The sequence below is a fragment of the Topomyia yanbarensis genome, chromosome 2 (genome assembly GCF_030247195.1).
Source record: "Topomyia yanbarensis strain Yona2022 chromosome 2, ASM3024719v1, whole genome shotgun sequence".
NCBI lineage: Eukaryota > Metazoa > Arthropoda > Insecta > Diptera > Culicidae > Topomyia > Topomyia yanbarensis.
This window is the reverse complement of record NC_080671.1, coordinates 424,559,341-424,582,673: the sequence shown is the minus strand read 5'-3', so window position 1 is coordinate 424,582,673 and position 23,333 is coordinate 424,559,341. Positions and strand designations below refer to the sequence as shown.

Genomic DNA, 23,333 nt, shown 5'->3' with positions numbered 1-23,333 from the left:
TCATTCACTATTTTTGAACTTGGTTTTTATTTATCCGACGTTTCGGCACTGTATAGCGCCATCTTCAGTGCCGAAAAGTCGGATAAATAAAAACCAAGTTCAAAAATAGTGAATGACTGCTTAGCCGAAATAAATCCAACAAGAATATATTAAAAACAGTCGAGCTTTTTCCTTATTTACAGAGTGGGCAACTAATGCGCATCTTGTGTACATGTTAGAGAATCAAGTTGCGCTATAGTTGCGTACGCTGAAAATAGGAGGAAAACCAAAAGGCGCATGTTCACTATTTCGATTTTCATCTACAACCAGAATATTAAAATCTCTATAGATTATTTTCTTGTACAATATGTCAAAGAAGGCAAAGAATGTAAAATTCTAAAGTGAGACAAATTTTCGAAAACATTTTCAACAGTCAATATCATCAACTTTGAAGGTTTAACAACTTCGAAGCAGTTTTCCAACATAAAACAGCGCATCTTCTGATATACAAATTCTAGTGATTAATTCTCCTAGAAGTAATTGTGGAAAATTAACTCTTCAAAAATGGTGACTTGGTGTCTTCAGCAAAGTTGTTGATAATATCATTTTTAACGATATTGTTGAAAACATGAAGGCTACATGAATGCAGCATATCGAGATATAAAACAATATTTAGGAAACATTTTTAAAGCCAGTTCTCTTCAATATAACTTTTTTAGAAAACTTCAGAACCTTGAATACAATGTAAACCGCAGAAGAGATTTATCAAATTCTATAATATCAGAAAGACTTGTTTTAAAGGTTTTCTTTTACATATAGTCTACTATATTTTGATACTCTGAATATATAAACTATTAATGTCTTCAACAAAGTTGCTTGAAATAGCATTTTCGAAATCTTTGCTGAAAACATTAAGTCTCGAGCTAAATTTTCTTGAAGATTAAATTCTCTATAATTACTTCTAGGGTTAACCACCACAAATATTTTATCAGAAAATGTGCTGTTTTATGCTGTAAAATTCTACAATGATACTTAACATCGAAAGTAGACAGTTCCGAATGGAAGTGATCGTGACCGTAAAAAAGTAATCGAAAAAATATATGTATAAGTATAAATTTGAAAAAAAAGTTATGCTGTACATCGCCATATCGGACAGAAGGATTTCCAAGCCGTGGTTCAAGCCGAGCGGTCTGCTCATCAATCGACAAGTGTACCAGGAGGAGTGTATTGAGAGAATTCTTCTGCTGTTCTTAAAGGAGCATCATGCGGATGGCAAGTACGTCTTCTGGTCGGACAAGGCCAAGAAGACGCTGGATTATCTTGAGCAGAAAAAAATACCGTATGTGCCGAAAGAAAGGAACCCGACCAACTTGCCCCAGTGCCGTCCATTGAAAAATTTTTCGGCTTCCTCAGTGCCCTAGTGTACAAAAATAATTGGCAGGCCAAGAATACGAAGCAGTTGAGCACCATGATCCGGAATTGTATCCAAAAGACTTCAGTGTCGTCCAGCGCTCTTGTGAGAGTATCGTGACTAAGGTGTGTCGTACGGCTACTAGGGCCAATATTCATGATCGTTTTTTGAAGAATAAAAATTATGTTTTTAATAAAAAAAAACTGATTCTGAAGATTTTTTTTGTTTTTTAATTACATGACTGAGAAAATGAGATACATTAAGTCAAACAACCTACATGCTCACTAGCGCCACCTAATGGTAGGTTTCTGAAACATTCGTTATACCACCTCATAGGCTTTGATTTGCTTAGCGATTTCATCGAAGACACTGACTTTCCAAAAAAAAATCTAGATTTTGAGATACAGTAAGCTGAAAAAATAACATACTCACTGGCGTCACCTGGCGGCAGAATTGTATTTCAAACTATTTGATCTTCCATAGGCTAGCTCTTGATCTTCTGAACAAGTTTGCTGAACAAAGTAACCCTCTACATGATCAAGATCACGAGATACGTTGAACAGAATATTGTATACTGTGTAGGTATAAGTATAGGTTTAGGTATACTGCCGTTATACGCATAATTGTCCCATGTATATTAGACTAAAGTGGGACATGGTTATATGAAAAAAAATAAAATTTTGCTCCGAGTAACTTTTTGGGTCCTTTTTAGCTCCCAGAACAACTCTGCAAATTTTTAGCTCGATCGGCGAAAATATATTTTTGCGCCCACGATTTAAAGTTTACATGAGATTTCGCACAGGAAAATCGTCTTTTGCAAAACAATTCTTCCAAGAGTCTCCTGTTATTTCCTAAAAATAAATAGATGTCTGATTTTTATAGAAAATTTGTTAAGGAAACAAAGTCCAGAAGTCTGCGAAACGATCTGATGTTTGTGGAAAAAGTTATTAAGCAATAACCGATTGATACCCTGAAGAATGATGAAAATTTCACTTTTCATAGCATCACTGCTGCTGACAGTCGAATTATATCCAAACTTTCTCTTATTATGTACTAAAGAAGCCTCAATGTATCCCTCAAATTTCTTGCGAAGTGGCCAAATAGTATAGATATATGATCCAATTTTAAACGCTTATAATTCAGCCATCTTGCGGTAAATTTTAAATTTTTTTGCGCATATCGCTCAGAAATACTTCTAAGAATAGATTCCAATAGATAAATCCAAAGATTTTTGATAACATAGCATTAAAATTTTAAATAATGTTCAACATAGTTAAAATACCACGCATTTGCACATAGAAAGCTGCGCTTCCCTAGTCTGGCACGACAGATTTATGTACCTAACGCGCAACGCTTCTATGCATGACGTCATCATCGACTATTTAAAGAGCAGATTTGGTCGGGCAAGCTCAGTTGCCTCTTGGACAGCAGGCAGAGCAGAGCACTGCGCTGCATGCTCCCGCAGCCAGTGTAGCAGAGGCTAGCGTCGTGGTACTAGTTGTCTCTTTCGCACGACCCATCATCACCAGCGTTGACTCATTTTGCTTGGTGCATATCTTCCATTCGTGTACTGGCACAGCTTTTTGATTCAAAAGCACGGTACACCGTTCGCTTTATTGTTTGAGGCGAATGTGTAGGTATATCCAAGTTTTGCGTGTATGATAGAAATCTGAGCATTCGTAGCGCGAAGCGAAAGCTTTCGGTTTTTCTTTGCGTTGCCGTCTCCATGACATCATCATGACGTTTCATCAATTTATTGATTCCACGAGATTCATTTCCACTCAACCAATCCCACTTTGATTCTACCAATACATAGGTACTACAAAGCCTATTTATGAATAGAAACACTGTTACTCAAAAAATCGCTGCAAATCCATAAAACTATTTTCGATTCTTGTATATGTTTTGCTTCGAAATATGATTAAGACCACAGCATTTGGTACATTTACGTGTACTTCGGGAAAATTACAATAACGGCAAAATAAATCTATAAAACTTGTCCTATACAAGAACTGTGACTGTATTGTCTAAAACATGATTTTTAAGCATCGGTCTGGTTGTTTACCGCACACAATAGAATTTTTTTAAAATTTTAAGGCAGTTCCAAATATTAGTGCGGTTTTCAATCGCAGTTTTCTGTCTTCTTTCTTTAATCGGATTCAATAGCTCATTGTAAATAAAATGACCTGATGAGCAAGACGGTTTGATTCATGAAGTGAACTGTAGAAAGAAATGTTTGATTAATTATTAATCCAAATGTAATAAATGTAATGTAATATTTCACGTATTGCAGTCCTACGTCTGCAATTCGTACAACCCCATAGGGCTGTCCTTTGTAGTTTTTTAGGGAGTAATGGGCTCCTAGAGAAATTATTTTGAGATAGTTAATTTTCCCATACAAAATCCCATGTAAACTTTAAACAATGGGCGCAAAAATATAGTTTCAGGGATCGAGCTAAGAATTTGCACAGTTGTTCTAGGACCCAAATAGTACATAAAAGTTGCTCGGAGCAGAAATCTAATTTTTGTCCCACCCTAATGTATATAGGGAATCCCATAGAACATGGGACAAGTATGCATTCGGTATTGGTCTTTGCAACAGAATGATAACGAAAAATCTCAAAGTGTTTTGGCGCCCTCTATGCGGTAACAGATAGAACCAAAACTTTCCAACCAATACATAACTCATATCATGTACTATAATTCTTCTGAACATACTCTTGAGCTAAACCTAACGATTATTTCACAAACATGTTTAGTTCGTGCGAATCGAGTACTGATACACAACTATGCACTGCTAGGCCCCATGCAAAACCGACTCAGACATCACTTCGCTAAAAGTTTAATAACTTCTTTTAACAACGCCGGATTGATTAGCAGTCTTCGAAAAAATTGTAGACAGTTAAATTATCTTTCTTATTTTCAATTATTGTGATATTACGATGCACACAGTGCCACCTAGTGGCGAAAATGCGAGCTAGTGGGTTTTCTCCATGTAAATTGCCGAAAAATCCCATACAAACTTCAGGCACGTTGGTCCGGTAGCTAAACTTGTCGGATTTGCTTCAAATTTGGAGCAAATACTCCTGGTGGGACTAGGAATCGACTCAGGGGTGGGCCGAGTGAGTTTTCAAAAATTTATTTTTTTTCTGGGCACTCTAGTGTACGTACATGGAAATGTCACACTTATTCCTACTTATTTTATGACTAATCCGTGGGGGAGCTACTCCGGTCAACTTCACACAATGTGCCTTTGCTGGTAAAATTAAAATGTTGAAAGTTTCGGCATTGATTAATGTTAGCAACATTGTCGACAAATATAGGGTTACCAAATTAGCTAAGAGCAACTTAAGGACACGTTGATTCTCGACCGAGCCAAGTTGGACTTATTTAGAATCCGGACATTTTATTATATAGCAGAAAATCTAGTAGACGAATTTGGAATGTTCAGGAGGAATTTTTTTGGAAAATACACGGGTTAGTGGAGAAAGTATCGTTTTGAAACCTTCAGTAATAAATTGTGTTAGACGGAACACGAGCACAGAAAATTGATCCTGCACACATCCACGTCGAAAACGAGGCCCTAGGAAAAAAGTTTTATCTGGCACAAGGCACCCTGCTAATTCAAGTGTGTGCTCGCCGATAAATTTGTCCAGAAACTGATGATCTGACAAGGAATTTGCAGCTGTGGACTTAAAACCAAGCTTTTTACCTCTAAGAAAGCGATTCATAAGGCACACGAAGGCTCAATGAGGGTCTGGTTAGATTTAGAAAGCTGTCACTACAGCCGCGCGGTACTACATTGGTACCGATGATTCACCGAGATCGGAAATTCCTTCGCCGTGTTATAAGTATTTGCAAGCGATAACGGTGACGGATAGTACGACAGGACTGATCGCACCTTTTAATATGGCACCTATCTCGTTTTGGAAAAAACTTGCTCTTTCCGCTAAATTTTCCAGTCTCCCCAGTATCTAGTATAATGTATTTCTCAAGAAAGCACAAATTAATTATGTTTATTGTAAACCTTTTTTGTTTATTTTGTTAGTGGGATAGTTATGCGTAGAATTTCAACAAAGGGACAAACAGATTTAGTATTTTTACACGGAGTCTTGGAACAAACTATATGATTTGGATGTGTTTTCTGAAAATATACGTTGAAAGGGAATATTTAATGAACAAAAAAACAGAAAATGCGCGAAAATTAACATGGGACAGTTATACGTAGAATGACAATATAAATAGGTGACAATTTTTAGGAATTGTGACCTGGTTGGTAGATTTTTACGGTGAAAACAGCGAGTACAGATAAGTGACACCATGTTAGCTTACATACCCGCTCATAAAGTAGAGATCGACGCTGTGATTACCGATTCGATGGTTTTCGTGGATCTGCTAAAGCTCGGGGTTGGCTGTTTCAATCGTACAGGACACGACAAATTTGTATGTCGTTTCAAATCCGCATCAGGTGACCTGCTTTGCCTAATTACGCCTTATTCAACATGGTTCGACAGCTAAACAGGCAGCTGTTTGTATCGGGCGTAATGTTTTGCAATAAATACAAGCAAATTAGTTAAAGTAGAAATAAGACCCGGTGGCAAGTTCGCAGAGAATCGTGAGGATGTGCTTATTTTTGGGAGAGTTCTCATGATCTATTGCCATTCCCGCGTAAATGTTTAAAGAATTTGAAGCATTGCTGAAAATATAACAATTCGAGGAAGCGCTAACACAAATACGAAGCAAGCAGCTCCAGGTTCTAGACTGTTAAGATCAAAAATTAGTTTTCAACGCTTCCAGAAACACCAAAAATTCCAACTAGCTCATCATTTCAACCAGAGACTCAACTCTGTGTAGAACGGGTTAGGCCTACGTTGGGCAACGGAATTTTTGTGATATTGTGGAACGTCTCCGGCACCGAGGAGAACTTATATTTTCACGGTACGGCATGGGGTTACCTTCTCGGTGATAATCGAGAAGATTTCTGTCCCATTTGTGTAGCAATAAAACTGCTAAAACGAGCGATAAAGTTTGTAACAACTTTCGTCTTTGTAGTTTGCAACGTTCTTTATTCTTTTCACCACTTGACACTCATTTCCAAATCTACTTTCGACTAATAATTTAGTTGATACCTGGAAATGGGAAACTTATCTTGATTTATTTTTTTACTTAACCTCAGTTATTATACATAGCAGATCAAGATTTTAGCGCCCCCTTCAAGGATGGCGCCCTTGACGGGGGCCAAGCTGATCATTCGCACGCTACGGCTCTGCACATAACTACGATACTAATCACAATTATTTTGCATTTCTTGTCTCGTGTTAGCAAACCAAAATCTCTCTACTATCTGTCAAATTTCTGCCGCCGACTATTCTCTATGTAATGTATCTGAAACTTGTGAGACTGGATAACAGCCGGCGCCTGCCTGTGGAAGAAACTGGTGTGCTATACGGACTAGCGCATGCGAACAGTTAGGCTTAATAGGTCCTCATCTTGAAAGAGTTTAGATGGGCGGATAAACGTCTGTCAGGGTGCAGGCTGAGAAATGACAATGGCAATGAAAGCTTGATTTTGAGTCAACAATTGTAAATTCCTTGCCAGATCATCAGTTTCTTGGTAAATTTATTGGCAAAAACAAGCTTGAATATGCTGCGGACCAGCGGTGCAAATTATCATTTTCAAATGCCAACTTTCAGCTCAATCAAACCCAACCATGATTCAAATTCAAAGCCTCCCTTAATCATTCATTTTCAAGTTGGCGGGATTTTCATAACCAAACCATACGTTTTCATTTCAAATTGATGCTTTCTCATTCACCAACCAAAGTTGTCATCTGCTCTGTAGAGGCCAGTTTAAGTTATATGTTGACCGTGCTCGGCGATTTTTATTTTTGTTGGGTTTCTCACTAATGTATTTAATATCTAAGTTAGGTACAGCGCCGCCCGCTTTTCGATTCTCTTGTTTGGTAGTAAGCGATCATGGCCACAAGAGCTCTTAAGTTGTGGTGAACCATAAACATATGTACGGCTTGTTGATAGTTTCGCCACTTGAATAGATGCCGTAACAACACACCACAGGTGAGTGAAAAAATAGAAATTTAAAATGTCGAGATTAACAATGTATCTTGATTTGATTATTAATCTTTTAGTAAAGCCAACAGCAATGTTAAAAACAACTGACAGCTCAAAGCAAGTGTGCGACCGCAAAAAAAACCTAATGCGATAACACACAACTTTCCTTGTGCCTGTCGAGTAGACATAATTGGCACTCATCATGCTGCGCGGCTGCCATTATATTTTCTGATGGGCGCCGGCCCGCCGAAACCGAGGATGAGGCGTGATGCAGAGCTGTACTGCGATTTTCGTTTTTTAAGCTGCTATTTTCGCGCACTTAGCCGAATGGTTCAACTTTACCTACTTTTGCCCCGCGACGACGACGACTCATCGGAATGATGTGCAATGTGCCATTATGATGTCAGCCTAATGATGATTGACCGAGGTTAGGTCATCCAGGTTGGCGAATTTAGGTAATCTGGTCACAAAATCACCGGGGTGGTACACCGTTGAAAACTGCGCAATTTAAATTGCATACTTTAGCGCTATCTGTTGAATTTTCTGCGCAACTTCCAATGCTGATGTTGGGTTATTTTTTCATTCATTACAGCAGCCCAAACCTAAAGTGGTCTTTGTTTACAGATCATTATCACACTCCGCAAACCAATTTGCGTGTAAGCCTCCGTTTGCATTTAGTGGCTAGGTACGATGTATAACATAGCCTGCTTTGAGATAATAAACCATAAATTAAGAAATTGTAATGAAATGAATTGAGTTGTCAGAAAGCTCCGTCATTGTTGACGGGTCATTAGACCTGCCATATCAAAATCGTGAGTTTGTAACATTAGCGCAAAAATTATCACACAATCATTTAAATTTTTTGTTTCATTCATAGCCTTTCAAAATATCAAAATGGCCAAACATTTTTCGACAGAAATTTTTCTATCCACCCACCCACGCGTCCCGCTCTGTCCTACCGACCGAAGGTTCAAGTTCAACGTGTTGTTGTACACCCTTCGGGTTTTCCGCCTTCGGTGTGTTTTGCTTTTCCCGAAACTGCCGCAGCTCCTCTAGATGGTTCTAATTTTAGCCGGCACGACTCATAACCACTTTGGAATGTGAATATTTTGAACGGATGCCAAAGCTAAGGCCAGCACCAGCCGCTCGGTTGGATGGTCCATCCACGAGCTGATCTCGCGGTCTCGAATAAATAGTCAGTTAGCTAGTCATTCAGTCAGCCAGTCAGGCACTTGCAGCGTGATTTTCGTATATTTCAATTGAAGGGCTAAGTACCGAGAGGAGCTAAACTGGTGTAGGTCTTTAACGCCGCGCCATCGAAAATACGCCTCGCGGTACCAAAAAGTTGTAGAGTAATTACATGGCTAGTTGTTAGTGAAATTCTACTGCTGAAATGAATGGCTGCAAAGTGCAATTCACCCTTACACAATTTGGTACAAAGTTTTGCATGCTGCTGAAGACTGACGTAATGCTTATCAAATGCCACGATCACGAAAGACTAATCAGTCTTGCCAGCATGTAGGTACGCCAAATTCTTCGCAGCCATGGTGTGTACCGTTGCAATCGCTTCTTCGTGCACCGCATGCAATCAAATATCGCTATCCAACTGTTTTCTTCTTTCTAATGATATTGTCTTGAAATCGTTTTCACGCGAACGCCTAAACAATACAGTTCCCATTACCCGCACTTTGCACTTTTGATCACTTCTGTACGGTGCAGTTCAATTTTGTTTGAACAGTGCAATGAAGTCCGTCTGTCCGTCCAGGGCACCACGCAATTCGGCAACAAGGTGACGCACTTCAGTGAACCAGAAGAAATATCGAGCAAAAATAGATTACCTACGGGTTCGATGCAAAACAAAACAAAACAAGAAACGCATCACCGACCTGAACTTTCCGAACACTGTCACGCTATTTCACATCGTTGGCCGCAGAAATAACAATTCCGAATAACACACCATTCTCCACCTTTTGTTTTTCCTTCCTCAACAATGTTCGGGTTGACTTTAGACTTTTCCCTTCACTGATTTGTTCACGCCACGATTGACGAGCGAACCGATCGCCTAATTAGGCGCATTCAAACCGCCATTGCGAACGAAGCCAGGGTAGATGAAGATCTAATTAACTAACTCGCCTCTTCTGACGTAGTTTTCGGTGGACGAAACATGAAATTCCGACATTTATTAAAATATAATTAATGCCCAAACACTTACCGATGTCTCCGTATTTGGCATGAGTTGCGTTCGCTTGTATCGCTAATTATGGCACTTGTATCGAGCAGTTATAACAGCTTTGGTTCCGCTCCGAACTTCCGTCTACGCGGGTGACCGATGGGAAACTGAAACTGGTCAACATGGAGATTGATGCTGATGGCGGTCACGATTCGCCCTTCTGTTGATTTACTGGCGGTTTGTTTACGTGTCACGAAGAAACGCCAACCGCTTGCTTTGTTTCCGCCGTGAGTGGGTTGCGACTTTATGATGACGCGTGACGGTGGTGCCAGGTTGCGTACGAAGTTTGGTATGTGTTTGCTTGTAGCGTGGCGTGTTGCACGGGTCATCTATACGTCGGATTAGTTCTGATTGGCTTTGTTGCGATTTGTGTTAACGTTTCAGGTGTTATTCAATCATGAACGGTTGTGTGCTGGAACATTTCTTCGAAATCCATTGGTGTCAGTCCAAGTTTTCTCTTTTGTCATACGCCGGTCATTGATTCAACAAAAATCATAATTAGCCAAGTTATTGAATTACCTCGCAGGGATACATCCAAGCTTTTCGATTAAATAGCTTTTCATAGCTATTCTCGAAATTGTACGAACCCTTTTAGGGTCCGGTTCACCTCAATCATGGGCTTTCACCTGATCAATCCATCCGGAATTCTGAATTTATTACAGCTCAAATCCAACGACTGACTCCGACTTAATCCTTTGCTGCATTTGAACTGGAATCTATACTGAATTCGTTCAAGGTTACCGATTTTCTAATGGTTCTATTGATTCTGTAACGATTTGAAATTCAGCAACTTAGATTGAATCAGTACTCAACTAACACAACGATGTTTTCACTATCGCAAAAGAATGCAGAGGTAACGGGGAAACAGATCGAATAGTGAAGTATTGAAGCTCACCAGACTGGAATTCGAACCTAGCATTAATAATGACTTCAGCGCTACCGCATTACCCTATGCTGCAGCATAACTCTGGATACAGACTGTCACTGCGCATGAGTAGTGTGAGTATTGAAACCGTCCAAATGAACAATTTAAATGTCTGCCTCCAAGTGGTAACCTTTTGCAGGAAAACCCCGTCTTCCTCCCCCTGAAAGACCCTAAATTTATTTCTACCTCTTTCACACACTGGGAATAAGGAATATTATTAGTGATCGCTACACGTATCCAGCACTGGACTTTAGCATAAGATAATGCGTTAGCGCCGGAGTCAGACGACTTTAACTTGCGCGGTTTGCAAATTACACATTAATTACTGCTGCCCGTCGTTCATCTTCATCAGCATTTGCTTCTTTGCTGGCGGTAATGGATGTTGATTTGGAGATACTAAATGCAATCGTTATTACCTTGTTGATGCTAGCAGTTCGGTTCGTGGTTTAAAACGAATTCGTTATTTGTTAATTAATCGATTATGTTGTAGTACCACGTGTCGGTGGCGACTTGTTAGTAACTCGTAGCTGCTTCGGCGCAGATTTTTTCGGTTGTGGGCCACCTGGATACAGAGCTAGCATATAGAGATCTGCCCGGATATGTGACAAACGTTGTTTTATTGTAGGTTGCACCACTTACTAGGTGAATTGCATTGGATAGTCAAATAAGAAGGATTCTCACAACTTGAACGCAGTTGAAAATACCGGGAAATTCACTTCTTCGCATTTCGAAATAATTTGTTTAATGTATAGTGGCTTAGTGCCTGTGCTAGGTCGTGTATACGAACATCCCACTTATCATCGTCCATATACAAGGGAACCTTAATTCTGATGTTATCATAATTGACGTCGTTTTGCATGTTGTTCGTCATAATGAACTTTTCTGCTTGTGCCAAGCTACCACTATTTCTCCAACATTTTCCGGCACTAAGGAGAAAAATGAGTTAAACCCCAGGACATAAAACCTGGTACTAAATTAGTTATGGAATTTGCGATTCGACTTCGTCTCAACAGAATCCGACACTAGCTTAGTAACAGTACTAAGCTAGCGTCGGAGACAAAATTTGTATTCATCAGTTTAAAATGAAGTCCTTTTCTTGTGAGACATCACGCTTTATTAAACGTTTGTTTATGAACAGAAGTTATGCCTCCGTTTTTGTTGAGCCATCGTCAATCCGGCGTTAGCTTAGTTATGTTACTAAATTAGTGTCGGATTCTGATGAGACGAAGTTAAAACGCAAATTCGTTTTGTGATCTTCACACGCGGGTTTTATATAATTTTCTCCTTAGTGGAGAAAAAAAAATAATTTTTACCTAAATTGTTCTCCACTAAGGAGCAATATAGCATACTACACCTTTTTCAAAAATTACTCTTGAGTCAAAATGTTTTAATTGCTAGAGGAAATTATGGAGATTAAGGATCCGAACATAACTGCAAAATTTTGTACGTATCGAAGATGGTCATATTTTATGGTTGACCACTTTCTCATTGAATTCCTCAACTTCTTGATGTTCCTGATATGATAAAACTGAACAGAGTTGGCATCCGACTTTGGAAAGAGGTACATATTTTTCTTTCAATCAATATTCCGCCTCGTTTACAGATGGCCGAATTTGGCAATCTTTAAAATCAATCAACATAACGTTCACCCCAGGCGCGCGAATCGCCTTGAGATTCGTTCGTTTTGTTCCCATTTCTTTCTGCCGGAATAGAAATAATGATATTTTTTGTTATATATTCCGATAAACGCTTTGTGACGTTTGTTTATAGTGATTATGCGTAGAAAAAGCGTAATAATAACAATATCCCTATTCAATAAATTGGTGTTCCAAGACAGCCATTAACATGTTTACTATTCTACATTAAAAATGGTCAATAATTTAGCTGTCATGTAAAGTTTTTTGTAATTGCTTTCATAAAACATAACATGAAACATAAAAATCACTCGAATCCATCAATATGATTGGTACAATTCGTTTCAATGCCAGTAATATGAAACAGTCAGAATATAATGGCTGCCGAGTACACGTCTCCGCGACGCATAATATGCCTCATTTGTCCATAAATTAAAGTTTTGAAATAAAATTACTGAATTGGACTGAATTTGAATATAAACATAATTTTATTTCAACAGCACAAACATGTTCTGCTTGTGTGAAGCATACTCATCATAATGACAGAATATTTATAAAAATATATACGCTACGAAATATTCGAGATTCTTCAAATATCGTCAAATGCACGCATATTTGCTATGACTCATTTAATCAAATCTAGGGTGCGGTTAAGGTTGACATAAGTAGACACTTTCACAATGGCATTTTTAAACTTTTGGGATTGGATGAACGTTTGTCTTAAGCAAGGCTTAATTTTTTTTTGATGCGGCATTATTATTAGTACTGTGTCAGTCTTAGACTGATCGCCAAATCCGGTTAAATAGTGTCGAGTCTTCGTAAGATCACCAGAAGACACTTTTGGATGCTTTCATGTGGATTTGTCCGTTGACAGACCCAGATGTGACGAAGAAATAAATATTTTGCCACATCCACTGATCGCTTGCCAAACAAGGTTTTATTGTTGATTGGGTAAGGTCTTCTATCGACATGTTGGATTGACGTTTTAATTGATGCAATTGTCATGCAGTGTCTCATTTCCTGCCGCTCTGATATCTACTTTCAATACGATGCAAGGTGCGATTCCAAGCTGCTACCGATCATTTGTTACCCACACGCTAAAAAGTTATGATCAACTGAGTGCAACTGAGGAAACAAATGCCGACGAAGACGGATTTACAACAGCGACCCGTAGGAACAAGAAACAAACTAGATCTTCCGACAGTGATCAGCATGATGACGACATGGACGTGAACGACAACACGAGAGAAGGCAGACGGCTTGACCAAAAGTTGCAGAGGATAACGCAACTAATGCATTACTGCCAAGAACAAGGATGTCAACACGCAGCAGCAAGCTGCGTCATCAAAAACCCGACGGACAGGCAGAAACTTGTTTTTTTTTGCATCTTGTGAACACACGAAAGATCCAAGGCTCCGTTGTGCTAACGCATTGATCCGTGTCAAATAAATTAGAAGAAAAAAAAGTGCGAGACTCCCAAAATCCCGGGGTCCCTGGTCCAGCGCGCCGATGCGTAAAGACGGTACACTGGAAGCTCCATTTACGAACCAAACCAGTGTTATTTGTGGTTTAGTTAGAAAAAAGTTCGCTTTGCATTATTATGTCAAATCGTTTCATCAAAACAGTTCACAAAATTTAATGAATATAACATAACAATATGGCAGATACTTTTGAAACGGGCTTGACGAGTAGATGAACGAAATGGATGTTTGGCGCCATTTTGAGCTCCAAGATGGCGATTTTCGGTTGGGCTATATTCTCGAACGCCCTAACAGTATGGGTATTTTTGCAACGGGCATGACAAGTAGATGAAGGAAATACTCGTCAAACCCATTCCGAAAATGTTCATATTGCTATGGTTATAGAGAATTTATCCAAACCGGGATTCGCCATTTTAGTTGTCAATGGCTTCCGACATCGGTGTGCATCATCTAATCGTCAACCCCATTCTGAAAATATCCATGGTGTTGAAATTTTAGGGAATTTATCTCTAGAAGTCTACTAGAAGTCGCCATTTTGGTTTTCAAAATGGCTTCCGACATCAATTTCTGTCATCTACTCGTCAATCCCATTTCGAAAATATCCATTTGATAAGGTTATAGAGAACTTATCCAAACCGGAAGTGGTCATGTTGGTTTTTAAAATGGCTTTTGACATAGATTTCTGTCATGTACTCGTCAACTCTATTCCGAAAATATTCATTTTGTCGGAAGTTATAGAAAATTATTCTAAGCTGGCGTCTTTGATTCTAATATGAATTGAGACATCCATTCGATTCCGAATATACTTAACTTTTATTAGTAATAATAAGCTAAGAACCGTTGAGTTCATAAATGGAGGTTTCAGTATACTGTGCTAAAGTACCGTATTGTTAGATGGCATACTTTCCCGGGCACGTTCTTCCGGTTATGTCGTATGTGATGAATTCAGGTAACAGTAGGGATTCTAATCCCTTAATACTCTCGACACGCAAAGTAGCTTTCAAACAGCTGAAAATATGCTTATAACAGATATGCGAAGCAATTGACATCATCAATAAGTGGGATTGAAACAAACTAACCGATTTCTTGTTTAACCTTTAACGTTTGGGCTGAGATCATAAATAAGCGCGGAAGGTGAGAGTTGTGAAACTTGAAGTTGTAGGGAACGGCGTGTCAAAATTGGTACTGTACGGCCGACTTGTCAAAGTAAAAGGCGCATTTGAAAACGCAGCCATCATTCACCAACAAAAAGCTGAATAGGTTTTCCATTAATAAACAAACATTCATTCAGCGTGCATGTTATCGTGTTTGATTAATTTTTGGTAGTTCTACCCTTTAAATGTAGAGTAGAGTGGGGTCAAGTAGGTCAGTTTTCTTTGGTGAGCTCTGATTTAGACAAACAGGCACTCGTTGGAATGGTTATACATCTGGTGACGGTTTGGCAATAATGATTTTATGTTTGGTTAAATATTTTTCAAGCTACATCTATTATGGCGAAGGTACTTTATTTCGACGCTTTTAAAATCTGGGGGTACGATAGGTCACTTTATTCGAGGTTAAACAAAACGATGTACAAGCCTAGAAAATCAGCGGTTCTACTTTTACTAGAAGAGTATGAATACTGCAGATATTTTAAAGTTAATACCAGCAATAATAAATTATATTTTTTGACGCAATTCAGGTAAGAAATTGGGAATGTGACAAATTATTTGAAAAATCATGAAACCATGTCGAAAAATGTTGAAAAAACGTGTATTTTTCAGCAGTTCCGTCTGGTTTTGTACTTGCTAATGACTTGTTCGGTGTCCTCATCGTCGCCAGAGTATTGGATAGAAGTTGTGCATTCCGGCTCACGTAGTTGCTTAGCTGCGGGACGATTCTTTTTTCCTCTTTTTTCTCCTCTTTTTCGATCGATTTTCGTTATTTTCCAACTGTTTCTGCCGTTTTCTTTTTTTCAGCGGTAATTTTTTTCTGGCTTTGCGCTTTTTTTGAGCAGTAGCTGTTTGCTTAAAACGTAAGGACTCCAGCATCACTGAATAAGTAAAAAGTGCAGCTTTCGGCCTCGATTCGGTTGTTTGTGCAAGGGAGCTTTGAGAAATGGCTGAAAGTCTTCAATTCAAGTTAATTGCTTGACCTACGGTGCCCCCAAAACGGCTGACCTATCGTGCCCTCAAAAGTATGTTTCATGTTAGTGCCCATATCTTTTTGAGCTTGAGCTTGTGCGACCACCCCTGGCTGCTACTCCGTTATCGATCGGGACTAGCTGAAGTTGCACAGGGAATCAGTAGATAATTATGCTTGGGATTAGCGAAACATCTTTCAATGTGCAACTCCTTGTAATCCTAAAGTGTTTCTGATCAATACCGGCGCCGGCCAGGCCCGAACGTAGATCGCGGAAGGAAAGGGAAGGAATAGTTAGTCCGATACTTGCTTTTGCTAGATGCCGTATATACTACTGCGCACTCCACAAGTATCACGGGAGGAGGATATTTTTGTTAGTAGAGTATAGAAGTAGGATATACTTCTTCTTTACCGACGCCAGAGAGGTGATTCCACTACCTGGACTAGATATCGATCCACCAATTTCATGAACCGGGGACCAACGGCTTTACTTCCCTTCCGAAGGAAGACGCGACCACAGATTTTTTCACCTCAGAAAAATCTCAACGACCTCGGCTGGAATTGAACCCAGGCCAACTGGAATGAGTGGTGGTCATGCTTACCACTCAACCACCGGCGCCGTCTTATGTTAGTGCCCATATTTTTTGACGTAGGACTACGTCTTTGTTTTCGATACAGCGGTGCACGTTGCAAATTCTACAAAAATGGGATGTAACGTAAAGTCCAATTTTAAACGCATATAATTCAGCCACCTTACGATAAATTTTCAATTTTTTTGCACATATCGCCCCGAAATACTTCTAAGAATTGATTCCAATAGATAAACCTAAAGATTTTTGATATCATGGCATTGAAAATTTAAATAATGTACAACGTAGTCAAAATATCGCGCATTTACACACAGAAGATACCGCTTCCCTAGTCCAGCACGACAGATTTGTGTACCTAGCGCGCTACGCTTCTATGAATGACGTCATCATCGACTATTTAAAGAACGGATCTCGAAGAGATCATCGGGCTATTTCGGCTTTTTTCTTGTTTATTGGGTAATATTTGGAAAAATTCGCAAAAGTTTTAAAAGTAATAGCTTTTGAACGGGAAAAAACGGGCAGCCAGCTGTAATTACAATTAGAAATGCTACATTAACACTATAAAACTCAATGGAGTTCTCTTGTCTCTGGTTGTCTCCAGTAGAGTTATAAATGATTTAAAAAACTATCGTTTTTCAAAAGAAATGTTCAATATCTTCGAAAATACTCGAGATAAGAAAAATTATGCGTTAATAAAAATTGTGTATTTTGACAATTGAAATAACTTTGTACATCTGCAAGATCATCTGAACATATCCGTTAGTCGGTGTCGCATTACGAAATGCCAAAACGTTTAAACACCACAACGTTTGACCGATATATTTAGACTTTAAAATCGATGGAAATCATCAGAAATGAGCGTACAACTCTGGCCTGATTGATTTTTACTAACTAAAACAATTCTTTAAAAAAATAAATGGCGGCAAAACACTGGCGGTATTAACCCCCTAAAGACTCTGTTCTTCCTTTTTATCTGCACCTCTCTTAGTTAGGCTAGTAACAACCGCAATGGCAATGATTTGGTTGAAATATTATCGATAGATATTTCATAGATTGTTATATTTTCACTATGTCAGAAAACCCATTTCCAAAATTCGAAATCACAGTTTCCAATCCATGTATAAGATATATGTTGCCAAGTATACGTGAACAGACGAACACAAAAAATATTGTATGTAAACATTTGACAATTATAAACAATAATTACAACAAATACAAATAATAAAAAAATCTTTTTGAATTTTTCGTACGCATAGTAAAAATAAAAACGATCGAACGAAATACTAAAATGTCGTCCTAATTTAGGTAGCACAAAAATCATATGAACCATTCATGCACAATGTCTGGTATCACAGCTAGTTAGTTATAATTTACATAATAAATTCCAATCAATTTCTTTTCGCGTTTCGAATTTTCGCATTGTTTACTTCATTGCACCATTGTGCTTCCATATAAATTGCAAGGATCGCATCTGCAGACAATATTTCTAGTATAATTAATCGTTTAATGTACCAACATTGATTTAGAGAGCGCTAATAGTCGGCTTTGACGTATGTTATGTCATCCATCCCAATTCCATACGATTTGGTGAGTATCTGTGTGTAAAGATTTCGAGTTTTTGTAATCACATCTTGCACTACTTCACTACTAAATTTTCTCCGAAGCAAAATCCTGGCTCGGGGCCTGAAACAATATTATTGAAGAATTCTAGAGAAAATTTTCAATAGGACGTAAGTAACATTGAGAGCCTCCTTTGTTTACTTTCTCTTTCGTTTATTACGACGTCATTACAACACTTTAAACTAATTTTCCAGTACATATCGAAAGCCGACGGTTTTTACTAGAATATTATGCAAAGAGTAGAGTAGTAAATGTTGAAATGGCCGAGTAATGAACAGAAGAGAAAGACCCCAAAGAGAATCTCTCATTGTTACTTACGTCCTATTGAAAATTTTCTCTAGAATTATCCATTGTTTAGTTTGTTGGAAGCCCACAAAGGATTATCCATTTTTCCATCAGTAAAGCATCATTCGAGAACTTTTGGGTCATTACTAGCTCTGTAGGTACAATTTTTTCCAACATAAAATTCAAACAAGACTCTCCGCAAGCAACGCTTGATATAGCGATATTTATTGCATGCATGTCTTTTTTCTTTCCTTATCTCTTGTTTAAAGAGGATCAGCGAAGCGCGACTGTGGAGGAGGCTTAAAATATTGAATTGATGCCAGTGGCATTATGTCTCCATTTGTACAACTTCGCTCAAATTATCCACCACTGCGATGACAGATACACGATACAGAACCTTCCTCGCTATGACCTGAAGCTCGTGGTCGAGGCACGCTTCGAGAGTCCTTCGCTATCACAGTACCACAAACCCAGATCCCAAAACCAGTAGTAACCGATCTACATGTACGTGTAGCAGCATCGCATACCGATTGCTACCGCCTAGGAACCATCAACCGCGGCCTCTGCGGTCGGTGTGAAGCAGTCACACCGGTTCACCTGCGAGTTGTGAATGAAATTAATTCCTTCGACTGCGCTTCGATCGAATGTCGGCCCCCGGGTCCAATCCCGAGGGAAACGAGATAATTAATTACGTAAACTACCCTTCAGCGGCTTCAGATGATCTCGACGAGGATGGAAGCTTCGCCGGGTGCTAGCTGCTACCTCATAACATAAACAATCGGTTTCAATTAGCTCGCAATTCATTGAGCCATAATGTGCTGGCTAGCGTGTGCTCGTGCCAATGGCTAGATAAAGCACTTTGCTTTTGGATGTAAAGGGATGTGTTTATTTATACAACACACCTGATGAAATGTGGACATCAGACAAGGTGACTGCAGACCCGTTTAGTGCGGTGCAGGAATGTGTCTTTGTCAGCAGAAAAGGGTCAATTTCGGGATCAAGGTTTTATGGGCGTCGCGTGCTGCACACTTCGACACACTTGAGTTCATTTTGAACGAGGTAGGATGGTAGATAGGTTTGTTTTTATTGTTCCACAACATAAATCAGTGGGAACAAAGAAGATTTATATTTAGTGGAATCAGAATCCCCTACACACCATCAGGCGGAAAAACGAAAGTAATCCGATCATCAGAACCGTTCTGCAAACTTGAAAGTATGAATTAAACTAACTGACTGACTGACTAGTATGAAAATTTTTGTTTAATTAATTTTGTTACTAAATTATAGGACGTTTTCGAATAATTTTTTTAAACATGGTTGAGTCCGGGAGCAAAATGGAAGGTTTATAAAAAATCTTAAATCAACGAAAAAAATAAAGCATTTTGTTTAAACCATAAATCTGTGAATTTTTAAACAACAATTCTGTTCAAAACTCCAGTTTTTATTCCGAAAAAATACATATGTGCTCGAACACAGCCAAGATTCAAAATTTCCTCGATCGTTTTTAAAAATGGTATTAATTTTTATGTAAGACAAAAATACATGTCTTTCGCCTATAAAACTGCCATAACTCTGGGGCACGTGTCCGAGTTCGCTTAAAATTTGAACATTTTTTTTTTGCTGGCGGCGATTTTATTTATATTTTTTTTATTGTTGCCATCGATAGACAAAATTCCAACATCGCAAAAAGTTACTGCCACCCTAACGTGTAGTGATATTTTCGAAATTATTTGTTCAAACAGATGGTTTCAGAAAGAAATAAAAAGCATCTCACTTCATTTGCTAAATATTCACTTATGAAAGTGTTACTCGTAAAAACGGGTGTGAGAATCCCACCATTATTGGCCGGTAAAGTCGTAAAACAGAGTCAACCACGCTGTCGGTAATAATTATGTATAGTTACGGTCCATCAACAAGTCAGAGACTGTTTACACTTGTTCAAATGAAAGAGGCCTACTTATCGTGTGAATAGAAATGTGGCGTAAATTCCAAAATAGAGCCAAATGTGCTTTTTTTGCTTTATTTTTCCCCCAGCGATGACAGGTCGCTGTTCGTTGATGGATTTTCCCCGTTTACTATCAAGCGTAGGAAGTTTTGGCGACTGTATACTCTGACAATCCGAGTGTCGTGTGATTCACATAGAAATTAAACGCCATCTTTGGTCAGTTCGTCAGTAACAATCAAAAATTCTATTATTTAATTGCCTGCCAAGCTCTGGTTAAATTTACAGATTAGTGCTTTCAATATGATTTCACCTTGTCAAAACGAACCACATTCGCAGATAGAATTTTTATCGATCATCTTTCCGTGTTTTAATGTCAAAAAACGTTTAAGGTTTAATGTTTATTTTAGGTTGACAAAATCATGACACTGATAGAATCGAGATGCTTTATGAACATCAAGTTGTTCGTATTCAGATGACTAACAACATGGAGTCAAAAACTTGAGAACATCGCATTTTTATTGTATTGCACTTTTCCGAACGAAATGTTTTGTGTGTGAACTTTAGCGTCACTGCGCCATCAAATGACCATGTATTCAATTAGTGTGAAAATACTACCCCGCACATCACATTACGGTATGTTATGTTTGAAATTTTATTAAATATGTAAATGTCTCGCATATTTTTTTAACAAATCCTTTTTTTAACAGGGCCAATAATGCAACTGTCGAAATAGGTTTGAAAATAAACACGCGATACTTCTTCTATGCTAGCCAGGACATCCGAATTTAATCTTAAAAGTCAATCCGTAATTAGCGGGAGTGACCTTTATTGGCACTATCAATTGCTCTTCCTGTGCAGCTGTTTGCATAGTCGAATGGTACGCAACATTCGGTTATTTTGGGCCATTCTGGCACTTAACTCGCTACCAAAGGAGGCAAGTCAGTGTACTGATGGGTTAGCAGAGCATTGCTACATCGAAAGGTTAAAGACGGCTATTTTCAATACGAGCGATTTTAAAGGTAGCAGTTTTAACTATAGTTAAAATCTGTATGTATTTAACGTTGAACACGGTAAAGTGGGTGAAACTAAAAATACTTAAGTACTGGTGAAGTACCCAGAAAGTAGAAAGCAAATTTTGTTAAACTTTCCACTAACAAATTATCTAGAATTGGCTACACCCAAAATCAGACAGAAAAGTTTCTATTATTCGTCGATAGGATTCCATTATTTTTTTAATAATAGATTATTCAATTGCAGATCTTGGAAATATAATCCTAATACAAAGGTAATAAACGAGGGAATGATGTACCGCGAAAGTTGTACACGGATGTGCATCACATCACCAAACAGTTTTTCAGCAACTTTTCAGTACCCGAAACCAAGCCATCCCGTCCCCCCAGACAAAATCCTGGGCCTGAATCAGATCCAAATTTGGCGCTTGGATTCTGGCAAAGGCCTGAATTCTTTTTTTTCTAAAGATTGAAGACAATTGTCACGACATTTCTGCATTGAAGTGTGAGACGAACAACAAAAACAGTTGCTAACTTGTCTGAAGTACAAATAAACTCCTTACGTTGCTTGTGATAATATGTGATGATGAGTAAGTCTCAGCGGCAAAATGTGGTGCTCCGACCAAATACTTCAGATTTGTTCGCATTCAAACGAGTATTCGAGATGTGGATCAATAACTGACGATCAAAATGGAGCTTTGGTTTACGGAATTTCATCACATGGACAGCACAGTACTACTACATTTAGCAAATTGACCTAGGCAAAATATTCATCTTGCGTAACAACCTGAAACGTGTGATTTTATGAGATATATGGTAGATGGGAAAATCGCGGTACGGCTACACAATTTGGCACCGCTTACTTACTTACTTAATTGAAACTTTATCTCAAAAACTCAACCTAGGGGTTAGGTATTTTTTACATAGAATGAGTATGCAAAGTTTGAAAGAAATCGGTTAACTAGATATGGAATGGCAGGTAACACCGCAAATCATGTTTTTCCAGAGACGTTCTACAAAAAGTTTCGTCACCGAGTCGCTTGTCGATATTTTTGCATAGAAAAGTTACAGCATGTTTTTGAAATGATATACTATAATGTACAAAAGGTTTGATCAATTCGCTTCACGCAGAGTTACAAAAAAAATCCCAAAAAATGTTTTTTTTCACGCTGAAACACTTGTTTTGGATTCCGCCGAACCTTCTGTGAGAATTTGATTGCATTGCTAGAAAATCCTCCATCACGGTATTACACTTAAATGGCAGCGACTAGAGCACGTATTATATGTGAGGCGATCGGGAGCAAAAAGATGGCCAGTCGAGGTTCGGCTCGTCGTTGCTAACGCTGGCGCGCGAGCGGAAGCAGTGCTCCCAATTGTTGACTTTGAACCGAGAATAAGTATGAGGTTATGTCAATCCTACACTAGCGTTAGCGTGTGCTACACACCTTCCATCGAAAACCTTGCGCGGAACATGCTGAGGAGATTGCATCACAGTCGGTTTCCCACGCATCTACGGCTATCAAATCGTCTGTAACTGGAAAAACTAATACAAATAACTCAGCTCGTGATCGGTAAGTGCAAAGGACAAGAAAGAACATCTGACTGCGAGTACAAAGATATGTAACAAAATATGACATTTTGTGAAGGGGAAGTAAACTAGATCATACTTTACATGGCTCATTGAAGAAAACCAATAAAAAGTTTGAATTCTTGACGTACTAGATGAGGTGGAGGGATAAAGAAAATTGTGACATAAAAGAGGAGGAGTCAAATGTGGGCAATTTTTACGTTACGTAATATTTGAAAACGAAAAAAGCTTCACTACTCTTTACGCAATCTTCTTAAAAATCAATCAATGTATTCGGAGCATTCGTACGGTGATTCACGGACCGTTTAGACACTCTTCCCAGTCCGTGCAGAGTAACGCTACAACGTATACTGCAAAAGTTACTAATCCACTTTAAAGGCTATCTTTTGCGATTTCCGGCTCTTCGATGTTTTTTAATGTTTTCTTTCTTTTGTGTGTGCGCGAAA

General features: G+C 38.6%; 1 protein-coding gene across 2 annotated transcripts in view; it reads right to left on the bottom strand.

Annotated features, from left to right (window-relative positions):
- LOC131685294 (actin-binding Rho-activating protein) overlaps nt 1-23,333 on the bottom strand; it is a 44,077-nt gene that overhangs the window by 7,928 nt on the left and 12,816 nt on the right. Inside the window, exon 1 of one of the 2 annotated variants that reach the window (XM_058968916.1) lies at nt 9,671-9,813. The exons of the other annotated variant lie outside the window; for it this stretch is intronic. Coding sequence (XP_058824899.1) covers nt 9,671-9,691 — 21 coding nt within the window. The 5' untranslated portion in view covers nt 9,692-9,813. Of the gene's footprint in view, nt 1-9,670; nt 9,814-23,333 lie in introns of those variants that run through there. 2 annotated transcript variants of the gene reach the window in all.